The sequence below is a fragment of the Bos indicus genome, chromosome 20 (assembly GCF_029378745.1).
Source record: "Bos indicus isolate NIAB-ARS_2022 breed Sahiwal x Tharparkar chromosome 20, NIAB-ARS_B.indTharparkar_mat_pri_1.0, whole genome shotgun sequence".
NCBI lineage: Eukaryota > Metazoa > Chordata > Mammalia > Artiodactyla > Bovidae > Bos > Bos indicus.
Genome location: NC_091779.1, coordinates 8499287 through 8517211, shown reverse-complemented (window position 1 = coordinate 8517211; position 17925 = coordinate 8499287). Strand labels below are relative to the sequence as shown.

At 37.1% G+C, this 17925-nt stretch overlaps 1 protein-coding gene across 2 annotated transcripts in view; it reads left to right on the top strand.

Moving 5' to 3' along the window:
• FCHO2 (FCH and mu domain containing endocytic adaptor 2) overlaps positions 1–17925 on the top strand; it is a 126227-nt gene that overhangs the window by 58285 nt on the left and 50017 nt on the right. For both annotated transcript variants that reach the window (XM_070774553.1, XM_070774554.1), the window contains 2 exons: positions 13347–13391; positions 15391–15463. In XM_070774553.1, coding sequence (XP_070630654.1) covers positions 13347–13391; positions 15391–15463 — 118 coding nt within the window. The remainder of the gene's footprint in view (positions 1–13346; positions 13392–15390; positions 15464–17925) is intronic.

The following is a 17925-nucleotide window of genomic DNA, read 5'->3' as shown; positions in this document are numbered from 1 at the left end:
CAGTGGTCACAGGACTGGAAAAGCTCAGTTTTCATTCCAATCCCAAAGAAAGGCAATGCCAAAGAATGCTCAAACTACCGCACAATTGCACTCATCTCACACGCTAGTAAAGTAATGCTCAAAATTCTCCAAGCCAGGCTTCAGCAATACGTGAACCGTGAACTTCCTGATGTTCAAGCTGGTTTTAGAAAAGGCAGAGGAACCAGAGATCAAATTGCCAACATTGGTTGGATTATCAAAAAAGCAAGAGAGTTTCAGAAAAACATCTATTTCCGCTTAATTGACTATGCCAAAGCCTTTGACTGTGTGGATCACAACAAACATATATATTAAGATTAAATATACATATATAGAAATAAATATTTTATAATATGTAGTATCATTTTTGTCAATACTTTTTTATTGAGTTATAATTGACAGATACCATTGTATTAGCTTTAAGGTAGGCAACATAATGATAAATGTATATATTGCAAATGATTGCCAGAGTAAGTTTAGTTAACATCTATTCCCATGCATAGTTAAATTGTTTTTCTTGTGATAAGAACTTTTAAGGACTACAGTTGGCCCTCTCTGTCTGAGGATTCCACATCCATGGACACGGAGGGCTGACTGCGTTAGGCCTTATAAGGGACTTGAGCATCTTCAGAATTTGGTATCTGCAGGGATCCTAGAACCAGTCGCCTTCAGATACTGAGGGATGACTGTACTCTCTTAGCAGCTTTCAAATACATACTATGTTGTGCATTATGTCTGTAGGCTTATTTTGTCCTATAACTGGAAGTTTGTATGTTTTGACCACTTTTACCCATTTTACCCAGTGGGTTTCCCCCTCACACAATCTGTATCTGTCAGTTCAGTTTTATTTTTTAGGTTCCACATGTAAGTGAGATCATAGAGTATTTGTCTTTCTCTGACTTATTTAACTTAGCATAATCCCTTCAGGTTCCATCTGTGTTGTCACAAAGACAGGATTTTCTTCTTTTTATGGCTGACTATTTTGTGTGTGTGGATATATATATGTGTGTGTGTGTGTGTGTGTGTGTGTAGATATATATATATATTTTTTTCTTGATCCATTCATCTGTCAGTAGAGACTTAGGTTTGTTTCCATGTCTTTGCTCTTATAAATAGTGCCACACTGAACATGGGGCTTCCCTGGTAACCGCTCAGATGGTAAAGAAACCGCCTGCAACGCGGAAGACCTGGGTTCGATCCCTGGGTTGGAAAGATCCCCCAGCAAAGGGCATGGCAACCTGCTCCAGTACTCTTGCCTGGAGAATCCCCATGAACAGAGGAGCCTGGTGGGCTACAGTCCATGGGGTCGCAAAGAGTCGGACACAACCGAGCGACTAAGCACATACATACACTGACCATGAGAGTGCAGCCTCTTTTTTTTTCGGTAGTGATTTAATTGTCTTCTGATAAATATGGAGAAGTGGAATTGCTAGATCATATAGTAAGTAGTTCTATTTTTAATTTTTTGAGGAACTTCCATACTGTTTTTGTCATTACTTTTTAAATGTTGTACTGCCTGGCTTTTCTGGAATTTGAGTTACTCTGAGCAGATGCTTTGGATGTCAAAGCACTGTGTCTGAAAGAATCGTGAATAAACAGGTGTTTTCTAATTGTGAATGGCTTACTATGTTCTAATGACATTGTCCTAGTATTTCTGCTCATCCTCATATATTTTAGTTGCAGCTAAAATTAAGATTAAAATCTGTATTTTTAAAATTTCCTGTTTTACAGTCATTCTGCTAATTTCACTCTGTGCTGTTTATAATTCATAAAATCTAAGCGAGTTTCCATTTATAAGAAACAAAAGGATAGATAACTTAAGTAAAAAGTTGGTAAACCAGGTCTAATATGTTTAAATAAAAGATTTTGTTGCAAAGCTTATCTATATATTCATTATGTAATAATATAGGTTTATGGCTTCCATCTGAGGACATCCAGAGAGAAGGAAATGGCAACCCACTCCAGTATTCTTGCCTGGAGAATCCCAGGGACAGAGGAGCCTGGTGGGCTGCCCTCTCTGGGGTCACACAGAGCTGGACACGACTGAAGCAACTTAGCAGCAGCAGCAGAGACTATATATTGTGTTTACAGTTACAAATAGAAAAAGCCCCAGAAAGGTAGGCATAAAACCAGCCACCAAGAAAAAAGGAAAAATGAGATTCTTGTAGTCAGATCACCTACATGTGAAATTGATTAGTTTAGATTTTTAGAATTTTTCAGCTTCTAATTTTAGGTATATTATTTTAAATATAGGGTATAGATAATAGAATATTATTTTAAATATAGTTGAAAAAAAATCTAGTGATCGTCTTTCTAGGCTCCTCAATGATTTGGAGTAATGCCAAACCTATAAATTAACCTTCTTCCACAAAGTTGTTTTTGTTTTTTTTTTAATTTGGAGAAGCATTGAAACGCTTTTGTAGAAAGCAAAATTAAAATTAGCTGATAAAACCAGAGCCCCACAAACCACACCAGATTTTCTGTGATTACTTCCTTTTTCTAATTGATAGTAAATGGGAATGATCAGAGAAAGAGAAAAGAATGGATGATGGTAGTGAAGAGGATAATAAGATTTGCACAAATCAGAGAGTGAAAGAGGAGAACTTCCAGAAAGGCTTTTCTTTGTGCGGAGTACACCTCTACCTCTGGATAGGGCAATGGCAGCCCACTCCAGTACTCTTGCCTGGAAAATCCCATGGACGGAGGAGCCTGGTAGGCTATGGTGCCCTACTTACCTAGGACAGAGGCAGAGGAGTCTGCCCTGTGGGATGCGTGTGCCTCCTGATAATGATTATCTCCTGAGCCAGATTTAGCTTTGCCTCTTATTTTGAGGCCCACAAAGAATGAATGTGGGGTGGGGAGAACATGTATTTTGTGATACATAAAATTATAAAATTCAGGTGTTGGTGTCCATGAAAGTTTTTTGAAACCAGTCACACTTGTCTGCTGTGACCCATGTCTTACTGCTCTCACACTGTGGTAGCCAATGTCACTAGTTGTGACAGACTTTATGACCTACAATGTCTAAAACACTTATTATCTTGACTTTTTATAGAAAATCTTTGCCCAACTTTGGAGAATGTACTTTTTTGATGTAGATGGTAGCAAGCTTGATAATACATTAGAATTGTGTAACTTATAACAATACTAATTTTTTTTTTCTAAAAGTTGATTCTGCTGTTCTTGGATTCAGAAATCATTTAATCTGATACCTTACACCAACTACATCTGTGGTCATATCACAGCACAGTAACTGATCATCATCATAATTATCCTGAATTGTGAAGTAAAGATTAAACTGTTTTGAGCAGACTTTAAGGAAAACTTAGTTCTTTAATTTGAAATAACCATTAAAAATATTCACTGTATGTGCATGCTCAGTTGCTCAGTTGTGCCCAGCTCTTCGCGACCCCATGGACTGTAGCCTGCCAGGCTCTTCTGTCCATGGAATTCTTCAGGCAAGAACACTGGAATGGATAGCCATTCCCTTTTCCAGTTGATCTTCCCAACCCAGGGATTGAACCCAGGTCTCCTGCATTGCAGGGAGGTTCTTTACTGTCTGAGCCACCAGGGAGGCCTATTCAATGTATAAACACTGATCCAAAAAAAAAAAAAAAGTAAAAAAAGAAAAACAAAACTAAAGGAAGCTCGTTACAATTTTTACATGTGCATCAGAATAAAGACAGGGTTTTAGTTCCTCTTGCAGTATGTAAAAGAAGTTAAATCAACTTGACCTTAAAAGGAAGTTTATGGAAAAGAAACTGAGGTACCCCAAGGATTCAAAATCAGGAATATAGCCAGGCTACAGAAGGAAACCCAAACCAGTAGAAATACTAGGTATTATTTTTCCTTTACTAAGTCTTTGCATTCTACTGCTTTTTTTTTTCTTTGCAGAATGGCTTTCTTTGCTTCTCCGGGTACATTATGTAAGGTGATCTCTTAGTAAATTCTAGATATTTTCACTTGTCCTTTAATTGCATCCATAGCTCAGAATTAACCCAGGTTTTTGTCCTTTTTCTTGACCAGAAAGAACCTGGTCTAGGTAATCTTGGGTTGGGGTGATCTTCTTTCTCGTTCAGTCAGTTCTCACTAGGTATTACTAGTGGCTGCTGTTCTACTTGTGAACAGTGGGAAATTCCCAGAGAAGAGAGATTATAGCAAGCAGAGTGTTAGTTCCTAAAGGTTTTATTAGGATCCCAGAAAGTGAAAACATGATTTAGTCGAGGGAATGGAAGCAATGTCAGATTTTGGACATAGGGGGAGATTATATTTCAGTGCCAAGATGCTGTGTTGGAGAACTTGGTGAAAATTTAGGTTTTACAGTGACTGAAATTCTGTGGTTAAAACCTGTTCTTTTTATTTGAGATCAAGGTTCCTAAATTAGCTTCATCACAGCTTCTCAAGCCTTGGCTACCTGTGAGAATCATTTGTTGAAAATATTTTCCTTTTCCTTTTTATTTCTTTCTCTCTCTTAAAAAAATGTACAGACATTGTACTATCCCAGAAATTTTGATGTCATTGGTGAAGGGTGGGTCCTTGGTAACACTATATTTTAAAACTTATTCGATTCCAACATGCAGCCATTGTTGAGAAATTGTAGCATTACATCCCTGGATGCTTGTCATAAATGCAGACGCTCAAGCCCTACCCAAGACCTACTGAATTAGAATCCAAATTTTAGTAAGATCGGTGGGCAGTTTGTGGTGCTTCCCTGGTGACTCTGGTTCAGTGGTCAAGAATCCACCTGCCCATGTAGAAGCCACAGGAGAAGTGAGTTCAGTCCCTAGGTTGGGCATATCACTTGGAGAAGGAAATGGCAACCCACTCTAGTATTCTTGCCAGGATACTCATGTGGACAGAGGAGCCTGGTGGGCTACAGTCTATGGAGTCCCTAAAGATTAAATGACTGAGCATGCACGCAGGCAGTTTGTGCAGTAAAATGGGAGAAACACTGTCTAGACTTACTGAATATCTGACAGTGGACCCAGGGAATCCTTGGGACTATCATTCTCAAAGTGTGATCCTAGGACCTACTGCATCACCTGGGAATTTGTTTAAAATGCAAATTCCTGAGCACCAACCTAGATCTTCTGTAGAGAACACTCTGCAGATAGGCCCCAACAATTTGTGGTTTAACAAGCCCTCCTGGTGCTTCTAATACAGGAAGCATTGCATTAGGAGAGTCAGAGGCAACTAGGACTTGGATTGAGGGAATTGTCTCTATAAACCTTTATTAAAAGAAATACTCCTGAAATGAAGTAGTATTGATGTTTGCAACTTTATTTTCTAATGGTTTAGGGGGTGGGGGAAAAATGTGTCTCTGAGTATGTGTAGAATAGTTCAGTCACTCATTCGTGTCCAACTCTGTGACCCCGTGGACTGCAGCACGCTAGGTTTCCCTGTCCATCACCAATGCCCGGAGCTTGCTCAAACTCATGTCCATCGAGTCAGTGATGCCATCCAATGATCATCCTCTGCCTCCCCTTCTCCTCCTCTCCTATGAGTCAGTTCTTCGCATCAGGTGGCCAGAATATTGGAGTTTCAGCTTCTGCATCAGTTCTTCCAATGAATATTCAGGGTTGATTTCTGTTAGGATTGACTGGTTTGATCTCCTTGCTGTCCAAGGGACTCTCTAGAGTCTTCTCCAACACCACAGTTCAAAAGCATCAATTCTTTGGTGCTCAGCTTTCTTTATAGTCCAACTCTCACATCCATACATGACTACTGGAAAAGCCATAGCTTTGACTAGATGGACCTTTGTCAGTAAAGTAATGTCTCTGCTTTTTAAATATCTTTCTAGGTTGGTCATAGCTTTACTTCCAAGGAGCAAGTGTCTTTTAATTTCATGGCTGCAGTCACCATCTGCAGTGATTTTGGAGCCCAAGAAAATAAAGTCTCACTGTTTTCATTGTTTCCCCATCTATTTGCCATGAAGTGATGGGATGATGGGACTGGATACCATGATCTTAGTTTTCTGAATGTTGAGCTTTAAGACAACTTTTTCACTCTCTTTCACTTTCATCAAGAGGCTCTTTAGTTCCTCTTCACTTTCTGCCATAAGGGTGGTGTCATCTGCATATCTGAGGTTATTGATATTTCTCCCAGCAATCTTGATTCCAGCTTGTGCTTCATCCAGCCTGGCATTTCTCATGATGTACTCTGCATAGAAGTTAAATAAGCATGGTGACAATATACAGCCTTGACATACTCCTTTCCCAATTTTGAACCAGTCTGTTCCACGTCTGGTTCTAACTGTTGCTTCTTGACCTGCATACAGATTTCTAAGAAGGCAGGTAAGGTGGTCTGTTTTTCCCATCTCTCTAAGAATTTTCCACAGTTTGTTGTAATCCACATGGTCAAAGGCTTTGGTGTTGTCAATAAAGCAGAAGTAGATGTTTTTTTGGAACTCTCTTGCTTTTCTGATGATCCAGTGGATGTTGTCAATTTGATCTGATTCCTCTGCCTTTTCTAAATCCAGCTTGATCATCTGGAAGTTCACAGTTCATGTACTGTTGAAGCCTGGCTTGGAGAATTTTAAGCATTACTTTGCTAGCGTGTGAGATGAGTGCAATTGTATGGTAGTTTGAGCATTCTTTGGCATTGCCTTTCTTTGGGATTGGAATGAGAACTGACCTTTTCCAGTCCTGTGGTCACTGCTGAGTTTTCCAAATTTGCTGGCATATTGAGTGCAACACTTTCAGAACATCATTTTTTAGGATTTGTACCCCCACTAGTTTTGTTTGTAGTAATGCTTCCTAAGGCCCACTTTATTTCGCACTCCAGGATGTCTGGTTCTAGATGAGTGATCACACCATCATGATTATCTGGGTCATGAAGATCTTTTTTGTATAGTTCTGTGTATTTTTGCCACCTTGTCTTAATATCTTCTGCTTCTGTAGGCCCATACCGTTTCTGTCCTTTATTGTGCCCATCTTTGCATGAAATGCTCCCTTGGTATCTCTGATTTTCTTGAAGAGATTTCTACTCTTTCCTATTCTGTTGTTTTCCTCTATTTCTTTGCATTGATCACTGAGGAAGGCTTTCGTATCTCTCCTTGCTGTTCATTGGAACTCAGCATTCAGATAGTATATCTTTCCTTTTCTCTTTTGCCCTTAGCTTCTCTTCTTTTCTCAGGTGTTTTTAAGGCCTCCCCAGACAGCCATTTTGGCTTTTTGCATTTCTTTTTCCTGGGGATGGTCTTGATCATTGTCTCCTGTACAGTGTCATAAACCTCCCCGTCCGTAGTTCATCAGGCACTCTATCAAATCTAATACCTTGAGTCTGTTTGTCACTTTCACTGTATAATCATAAGGGATTTGATTCAGGTGATACCTGAGTAGTCAAGTGGTTTTCCCTACTTTTCTTCAAATTAAGTCTGAATTTTGCAATAAGGAGTTCATGAGTGGAGCCCTCGTCAGCTCCCAGTCTTGTTTTTACTGACTCTATATAGCTCCATCTTTGGCTGCAAAGAATAAAATCAGTCTGATTTCGGTGTTGACCATCTGGTGATGTCCATGTGTAGAGTCTTCTCTTGTGTTGTTGGAAGAGGGTGTTTTCTATGACCAGCGTGTTCTCTTTGCAAAACTCTGTTAGCCATTGCCCTGCTTGCTTCATTTTGTACTCCAAGGCCAAATTTGCCTGTTACTCCAGGTATCTCTTGACTTCTTACCTTTGCATTCTAGTCCCCTGTGATGCTGCTGCTGCTAAGTCACTTCAGTCATGTCCAACTCTGTGGGACCCCATGGACTGCAGCCTACCAGCCTCCTCCATCCATGGGATTTTCCAGGCAAGAGTACTGGAGTGGGGTGCCATTGCCTTCTCTGCCCCTATGATAAAAAGGCCACTTTTTTTGGTGTTAGTTCTAGAAGGTCTATAAGTCTTCATAGAACCATTCTTCTTCAGCATTAGTGGTTGGGGCATAGACCTGGATTACTATGATATTGAATGGTTTGTCTTAGAAATGAACAGAGATCACTCTGTCATTTTTGAGATTGCACCCAAGTACTGCATTTTGGACTATTGTTGAGATGAGGGCTACTCCATCTCTTCTAAGGGATTGTTGCCTGTAGTAGTAGATATAATAGTCATCTGAGTTAAATTCACCCATTCCAGTCCATTTTAATTTGCTGATTACTAAAATGTTGACGTTCACTCTTGCCATCTCCTGTTTGACCACTTCCAATTTACCTTGATTCATGGACCTAACATTCCAGGTTCCTATGCAGTATTGCTCTTTACAGCATCAGACCTTGCTTCCATCACCAGCCACATCCACAACTGGAAGTTGTTTTTGCTTTGGCTCTATCTCTTCATTCTTTCTGGAGTTATTTCTCCACTGATCTCCAGTAGTATATTGGGCACCTACCAGCCTGGGGATTTACTCTTTTAGTGTCCTATCTTTTTGCCTTTTCATGGGGTTCTGAAGGCAAGAATACTCAAGTTGTTTCCCGTTCCCTTCGCCAGTGGGTCACGTTTTGTCAGAACTCTCCACCGTGACCCGTCCATCTTGGGTGGCCCTACACGGCATGGCTCATAGTTTCATTGAGTTAGACAAGGCTGTGGTCCATGTGTTCCATTTGATTAGCTTTCTGTGATTGTGGTTTTCATTCTGTCTGCCCTCTGATGGCTAAGGATAAGAGGCTTATGGAAGCTCCTGATGGGAGAGACTGACTATAGGGGAAACTGGGTCTTGTTCTGATAGACAGGGCCATGCTCAGTAAATCTTTAATCCAATTTTCCATTGATTGGGAGGGCTGTGTTCCCTCCCTGTTGTTTGAGCTAAGGCCAAACTATGGTAGGGGTAGTGAAGATAGTAGTGACCTCCTTCGAAAGGACTTGTGCACACACTGTTGTATTCAGTGCCCCTGACCCTGCAGCAGACCCCTGTCGATCCACCTCCACCAGAGACTCCTGGACACTCCCAGGAAGTCTGGGTCAGTCTCTTGTGGGGACACTTTTCCTTTCTCCTGTTTGCTGGTGTGCACAAGGTTTTGTTTGTGCCCCCCCAGAGTCTGTTTCCCCAGTCCTGTGTAAGTTCTGTAATCAAATCCCACTGGCCTCCAAAGTCAAATTCCCTGAGGGTTCTAAGTCCCTTTGCCAGCTCCTTAGATTGGGAAATCTGTTGTGCGTCCTAGAGCTGTATAAGCAGTGTGAGAATTTCTTTGGTATAATTGTTCTGCAGTTTGTGGGTCATCTGCTCAGCAGCTCTGTGTTGGGGCTATTGGTGGCCTCCTCCAAGAGGGCTTATGCCACATACTGGGTGACCCAGATCTGCTGCACGCATAGCCCCTGCCCCCATGGCAGGCCACTGCTGATCCGTGCCTCCTCAGGAAACATGCAGACATTCAAAGGCAGGTCTGTCTTACTCTCTTTGGGGTCTCTGGGTCCTGGTGCACACAAGGTTTTGTTTGAGCCCTCCAAGCATCTCTGGTGGGTATGGGGTTTGATTCTAAATGCAATTTTGCTCCTCCTCCCATCTTGCTGTGGCTTCTCCTTTGCCCTTGGACATGGGGTATCTTTTTTGGGTGGGATCCAGCATTCTCCTGTTGATGGTTGTTCAGTAGCGAGTTGCAATTTTGGAGTTTTCATAGAAGATGAGCTCACGTCCTTCTAGTCCGCCATATGTGTAGATAAGAGAAAGAGGAAGGAAATACGGCAAAAGGTATTATCACCCCTCCATATCATTCATAAAAATGATAAGACCTAGGTTTAAAAAAGGTAAGTAACTAGTCCAGGATAACTAGCCAACAAGCAAGTGGCAAAACCAGGACCTGAACCTCCATGTCCCTTGAGTACCACTGCAAGCTAGAGTTTGGTGCTCTTTTTCCTGTTAGCTTTCCTGGTTCAGCATCTGAGACACGTAGGAATGTGGCTGTGTTGCGGTCCACAGGCCCAGGAGCAAGCTTGAAAATGTCACTGACTCCCATTGTTTACGAGCCCTCCCCCGACTTTGCCTCTTTCTCTCTCCCTCCTCTCTTCCTCATCTCTCCCTCATTCTCATCACTTTTTGTTGAAATTTGAGGTCTGGGCATATTTGTATGTTTTAATTTGGCTTCTAAATAGAACCAGTGATCTGTGGTTTTAGTTGAGTATATGCAGTAAATACTTGATTTAGGTAGCCCAAACCTATTTGATTTTGGGAGCCAGTTTATAACTAGACAAAATTGCTAATTTTGTTGATGGCTTGAGATTTAGAATTGATTCCAAAACAATGGAAACTATTAATTAAATGTTTCACATTTTTTTAATATTCTACCTCATTCCACAAAATACATGTAGTGATGAAAGGTTAGTGTTAAATACATTCTTTCCTCCTGTAACATTTCTTAAAAGTTTTGCTCCAGATTAGATTTGAATGAATTGTTTAGGTTATTGACTTTTTCTCTTGCTAGCAACAATTTATTCCTACCTGATGATTAAAGCATCATATATAAGAATTGTTTGGTTTTGGATCATTGGCCCTCTTTGAGGTCTGCCTTCAATTTCTTCTGCATTTAATTGAACTCTTGATGGCATTTTTAGATAATGTATAAAAGAGCATCAGGAGGCAGAGCCAAAATGGTCTTATTTGCTTTTATACAAACTAAATTGCCCTTGTGGCCCAGCATAAAATCTAAGTACTAAGAGCAGTTATTTATTTTGACAACAGAATTAATTGAGCCTAAAACAATTGAAATTCCAGTTGTAGCAACTATTCTTTGACTCTCACTCTGGCTTTGGTACTGTCAAAAAAAGTAACTTGTCTTATGATTAAATAGCAGAATGATGGGCAGTGGACTGCATTTGGGAGAGATGCTGAATAAACTTTCTACTTGTGAAACGGTTCAGAAGTGACATGCTACAAGGGGGGTCAGAATGTGCATTGATATCCAGCTGAGCTGTCAACTGGCACTGAGCCAGGCACGCAAAGCTTTGCCATGTGAAGCAGCATGTGGAGCGTATGCCATTTGAAAGAGAAAATCTTTTTCATGCATGATTTAATGGTTTTTTTAAGGGCATATATTTAGTTTTATTGTTCCAGAAACTGTTAGTATTTCTGTTTTAATAGAAAAGATTATGTGTGGATGGAAGTCAATTAATTTTTTTAAATATATAGTAATTTTATAATTTGAAAGTATTTGACATCTAACATTTCAGAAATGTCATTTTGAATAGCTTATTTTTATTTAATATTTTTTCTGTTTCAGATAGATTTTAAGAAGATTATGTTTAAAAAAGATAAAGGGAAAAATAATCAAGATATGTCTAGGTAAAATGTGAGAAAAAAATGTAGAATTTTGTTTGAAAGGATTGATGTTAATAGGGATAAGGAATGTCTTACTATTTTCACATATTTGAAGACATCCAAAGATCTTAAAAGAATATATACTATATTTACTCAGGTGATGTTTTAAAAGGTTTTCTAGATACTGTTTTTTAAAATTGTAAATAATGCAATTTGGTATTGCTGTTTTGTTTTGTTCCCTAGAAAAAGCTCATAGCTTGAGTATTATAGATTCTGTAAATAGTTACTGGGCACAAATGATGTGCTTGTAATAGGAAAATTTTTGATTAATTATGTTTCTGGTTGTCTTTTTTTTTTTGACTGGTGGTTATAGTCTCTCAAGCTTTATTAGGAAGTGATAAAATTAATATATGGCTGGTGATTTAGGCAGAGATTTTTCATTCTTCATAATTCTTAAACAGCAAAAGATGGCTGTTTATCAGATGCACATACTACTGAAATTCCTTACCTTTATTAGTCTTTCAGTTCTCATCTCTCTGTAAACTATTAGTGTAGGCCTTTAAAGGATTCTAAGACCAAGCTCATTACCCTTTCATTTAACGAATTTTTAAGCTTCCAGATTTACAGAGTGGACCTGAAGTCCTTGAAATTTTAATTGGGCCGTTTTCTGACTCTTAAGAATTTTTTGGATGGAAGTAGTGAATGTATTTTTTTCGTTTTAGCCAAATGATGTTTATTATAAGAATGCCCCAGTAGGGAAGGTATTGCTAATTAATTAATTAAGACCTTGTTTATCATCACATTTATGACTTTTATTCTGCCTATCACTAAATGTTAATCTTCTCTATTTGAATAGAAACTGGAACTGAGGAAGTAAATCTTTGACTTAGAGGTAAAAAGAAGGACATTTTAGCCAATATTTTTAGATGCTCCTACTTGTAGAGAAATTTTCCTTGTTCGTTAGTGGTTTTCTTTCATAATGGAATGACCTATAAGAACTCTGATCATGAATTTGGACATAGTTACAGTTAAGCTTAACATATCAGAAGGATCAGTAGTGAAATCGATTATGTACTCTTTACTTCAAGCTCTATTTAAAAATCTCTTGATGTACCAGATTGTACCAATTACCATTAATAAATTAAAAATGGTTTCACAAAAAAACTTGACTTGCATAAATTTGTATATTACAGAATAGGGCTAAAGTGACAATTTAGTGGAACGTAAAATTTTAGTTTGATAATTTATGTATATTTCAATAGAAAAACAATTCCTACTGTTCACTACTTTATTTACTGCCTAAATAATTTGGTATTTTACATATATGAAAGATACCACATTTTATAGCATTTAAGGTTAGTCTCAGCAGACCTGTCATTTCAGGGCTGTTTTAATTGTTTTTCAGCTGGTTTCCATTTTGTTTTTGTCCCCTTCTCTGCAGTCTATCTCTGGTACCAGTGCTGAATTAATTTTATATAAGACCACTTTCAGGAAGGTGTATGTGTATCTCTTTCTCACATGAAAGCTCTTCCCATTGCCTGCAAACTAGAGTTTAAATTCTTTGACCTGCTATATGGATAGATCTGGGTTTTGACTTTAGCATCACCTCTTAGCTAGTATGTAATTAATTCACTTACTTATTTAGCAGATACTCATGGAAGACATTATTTGCTGGGGCGCAGTGGTGAACTGAACAAGCAAGGTCCCAGGCTTCCATTCTAGGAGTGTTTACTGTCTTGGCCTCTTGGTCTTAACAACCAAGGATTCAGCAACTGCCTCTTACTGTTGTTTTCTCTCAACTGTACATACAACAAGCTCCCAACTACATGTTAGATCTCTGTGCTCCAAGTTGTGTGGCATCATATATAAAGGGTTTGCAGTAAATTGTGGTCATAATAATGGGCCAGTCACAGTTTTTTTTCCAGTAACACTGAACATGCTTGCTATTTGATTTTTAAACTATTGCTGATATTTTAATTAACATCAGGTAACCCTGAAACATTTCAGAATCATTAAAAAGATGTAATGGGATCCCATCTGATTGTTTTCTGTCACTTTTTTTTTTAACCAGTACTCGTCCATGTAATAACATTTTTCTTTTTAGGCCTTATTGAATTTGAAGAATGTGACCCTGCTAGTGTGGTTGAAGGTAAGTTGACTAGTTGTAATGTGTGGCAGCTAGCTGATAGCTTCTGTTTACTGAATAGAGAGGCTGCTGCCCATTGGTGTTGGCATGTCTGTGGAGTGATGTAAAAAATCTGAATGTGGTTTAAAGGCTTGCTGTATTAATGTTTGCTTTATAAGTAATAAGTTTGCCCGAAGGATGCTAATGTGTTAGAATATATATTTTTTAAAAGATTAAATATAACATATATTTGTTTTTAGATAAACATTGAGAATGTTTTCTCCATTGATATCCTTCTTTAAACATTCTAATGTTATAAATATGAAACATCACTACATATTGATGTGTACTGCTTATTCTACAATGGGTAGCATTTCAGTAATTAATAAGGTTATGCATTAATGCTAATGTGACTGTCATTCAAAATAGGTGATGATTTGAATTGGAGAAAGGGTCCACAACACTTCCTATTTAAATTTATGTTGTTTATAGTATGAAACCCAAGAGATACCTGCAGTTTTTGTTGTAGGTTTTTGTGTGTGTGTGTGTGTTGTGTTTTATATATCACTTTGTGAGCTGCTAGAAATAATTTGCAAGCAGTCTTTGATTTTTTTCCAAGACCTGTATAAGAGTTTAGAGAAACGGTTTGCTATTTATTGTGTGTGTAAGGTTATTACTTCAGCAGTCAAGGAGCTCTAGGGCCTAGACTTTTTATAGTTACTAGCTGTTTGATTAAGAGCAGTAATTATTTTAAGTTCTCTGTAATCTTTAAAAATTCCTCAAAAGCTGAAAAGTATTTAAAGGGTTCTTTAAAAATGTTTATAAGAAATAATACCTACTCTGAGGAAAAAAATGTATTTTATTTTAAAAATATTTTAATATGCTATACAGATATATGGTTCAGGGAATTAGTTGTACATGAAAGCAAGTACATTATTCTAAGACATTTGAATTATTATCCTGATTGTAGTGATAATAGCTGTATAACACTTAGTTACAAAAACTTAGTTACATAATACTTTTGAGTTTCTTCATCTACAAGATGTGAAGTTAGCTTGGGTGTACTCAAGCCAGTCAGTCCTAAAGGAAATCAACCATGAATATTCATCGGAAGAACTGATGCAGAAATTGAAGCACAATACTTTGGCCATCTGATCCGAAGAGTTAACTCATTGGAAAAGAGCCTGATGCTGAGAAAGATTAAGGTGAAAGGAGAAGAGGGCAGCAGAGGATGAGATGGTTAGATAGCATCACTGACTCAGTAGACATGAATTTGAGCAAACTCCAGGAGATAGTGGACGACAGGGAAGCCTGGTGTGCTGCAGTCCATGGGGTCGCAAAGAGTCGAACATGACTTAGCAACTGAACAACAGCAGCTAAGCTTTAAGTGCTGAATTCTATTAACAATTGATAGCATTACTGACCTTTTTAAAAAATAATTTGTCATGCAAGAAGAGGAAGAACTGCCTTATTTGGCAAAACAAATGATATTTTCCCTCATTTATGGTTGGATCCACTTTATTAGAGATAACACATGTACAAAAGAATGCCATATTATAAATATCTGTCATACTGTTAATGGACCTGTTGTCACCTATTTATTTAAAACAGCACATTTATATTTTGTGACCTTTTATACAGAGAATGTGATCTGACCTGCATTTATAACCAGATCTCTTATAATGAATGATGTACTTTCTTTGAAGTCTTAAGATATCTGCAAATGCTTACTTTGCCTGAGGTAATTTAGAGGAGGAGAGAATGTCATCGCTCAAGTGATTGTTCTATGTATAACCTTTTGGTGAATAACAGGCTATATTATATTAACATAAGAAAAATTTAAACAGATTATGGCCCTGATTTAAATTTTAGGGCTTAGTAATTGATGCTTGTATTTCTTTCATCCAAATTTAGTATCAACATTTATGAGCAAATCATGTGTCAGGATACAAGATGCATTCATAAATTTAATATGTTTATCAGGAAGAGTCATGTTTCTATAACAATATATGTTTATTTTAAGGTATAAAACCAAGGAAAAGAAAGACTTTTGGTTTACCAGGAATAATTAAAAAGGAAAAGGATGCAGAGTCTGTGTAAGTATATTAAGTATTGTCAAAATTCTTTCCATTTTTAGAAATAATATTTTATAAATAGTCTTATAACAATAAAATTTATTATGAATTTGAAAAGAAAAAATTATTTTGGAAATAACTCAAAAGTATATATGGCTAAGGTGTGAAAAATACAGACTTTTCTAAGAACATTTGCCAACCCCTCTAGTTTTAATTAAAAATGTTAACCTTTTATATTATTTTAAAATTTCAAGATGAAAGCTTTAGTATTTTCAAATTGAAACTTCAAAGATGCCTTTATTTTATAAAATTATACATGCATATTTAAAAAAATAAAAAATACAGTGAAAACTAAAAATTGTTCTAAGTCTTAATAACCTAAAAGCAGCACCATGGTCAACAATTCGATGAAAATCTTTCAAGACAACTCTAAGCATATAGGAACTTAGTGATATACGTATACATAAATGGAAAATGTTAAATGGAGGAGAAAAAAGCCATAACACATTTTAAACATTTATATTCATCAGTTTTAGATGGAAGATGCAGTATAAACTTCTTTTACCTTTAAAAAAAATAAATTGGTATACAGAGAAATACAGTTATCATATGTGAAATTAAACTAGTATATTAACTAACTCAAATTTTGTACCTTGGCTACACAGTAGAACTACCTGAGAAATTAAATGTATCTATGCCAGCCTCTGCTTCAGACCAGTGAAATCAGATTCTTTGGGTGTGAGGCCCCAGAAGTTTAGAAGTTTTTGTGTTGTCTTAATATACAATGGGGGTTGAGAGTCATTAAACTATGATTAACCAGAGACAAATTGGAATTAAAGGAACTTTTCTTTGCTTGATTATTCAACCCATTTAGACTGCAGAGACACTAATGCAAAATCTCAAGTGATTTGTTGATCCAGTAACACTGAATGAAAATTTGTTTAAAATCCCTGCTATGTTAGCACAATCAGAAAAACCCTCCCAAGAGTTAATATTTTGATGGACAGTCATATTTTCTATGTAAGAGAACAATTTGTGCTTTGGGTATTCTTGTCTCCTCCCTGGTTATATGCTTATCTGAGTTTCTAACATTCCAAATGTCTGTTTCTTTCCTCCTCCCTAGTGGTATTTTGGTTTAACAAATTAAGACTATTTGCAAAGTGACTTATGCCTATAGCTACTGTCTCTTCTGCAGATGTCTTTTGAACTTTGTGAAGGGGGTATTTTGCTTTGTGAAGGGGGTATTTTGCTAAGGGATGGAACCTAATCTCTTTTATAACATTGGAATTGAAGTCTAAACAGTTGATTTGTAAGTAAATTTTAAAAATGTAGCCAGTTTATCTGTTAGTGACTGTATTATAAATAGTTAATATATATAATTGACAGCTTTCACAGCTGTTCATTTAGGGAGCTTCTAATATTTTTGTGTATTTCATGTTTTTAAAGTAGTTTTTCATGATCAGTAATTTCCCAATATGATCATTAGGCCACTTGGATATTGGAATATTTTAACCAATAAGAATACTAAGTCAGAAAACTAATGCCTAAATCATTGCATCACTATCCCCATCTTTCAACACTGCTTGGCAGGAAAAATGTTAAGAGTTCACTTTGCTTGAAATGCCCGAGGCTCTTGGCGTGCTTCTTCTCATAGCCTGAAGGCTTTTGAAATGCCAGCAATTGTGTACGAGGGGTCCTGCTCAGAGCTTGGTCTTCCTGGGGCTTCATCTTCAGGTCTCATACTGCATGCTGTGAAGGCAAACAGATAAGTGCTTTACCACAAAGACTAGAGAATTCTGGCTTAAAGCCAGAGAATAAATGGTTTGGAACTTTTACATTTATATTTCAACTTTATCTTTTAAAAAGTAGATAACATCTTAAGTGATTTGATTCGTGCAGGGATTGAATTGATCATTATAGTAGCTTTTCTAGTCATTTCCTCAGAGTATACATAGGTTTTTTTTGATAACAATATTCCTTATAATCTACCAATAATAAGGAAGCCCTTTTTCAGCATTTATGATTTTAAGTAAATATAAAGGCAAGTGGGATTTGCATTTACCCTCGGTGCTCCCTTTTGAATTAAGAGCAGGATAGTCATTTCCCTCTTTTTATCATTCTTTTAGTCTACTCCATCTTATCTTTAAGAAAGTTCTTCATGGATTTTTCTGGTTTGTGCTTGGTCTTTGAATTGATACAGATTACCTGATTATCTTATATTTTAATTTTTTTTTATTTTCTTCATTTAGCTCTTAAAGTGTAATGTCTGCGTTTTCAGACTGTTATTAAAGTGGCAGAATCTGATATGATATTCAGTTAAGTCTATCAAGCCAAAGACTATACCTAATCCACTGCCTTTTAAATAGACACTCTAATTTCTGTTTGTGAATTTGTTTTAGAATGTATATGTATAAATTCTTCTAACCTCATTCTAATGACTTCAATGCCTTTAATTTTATATATTTAGGGCTTTATTTGTTTAG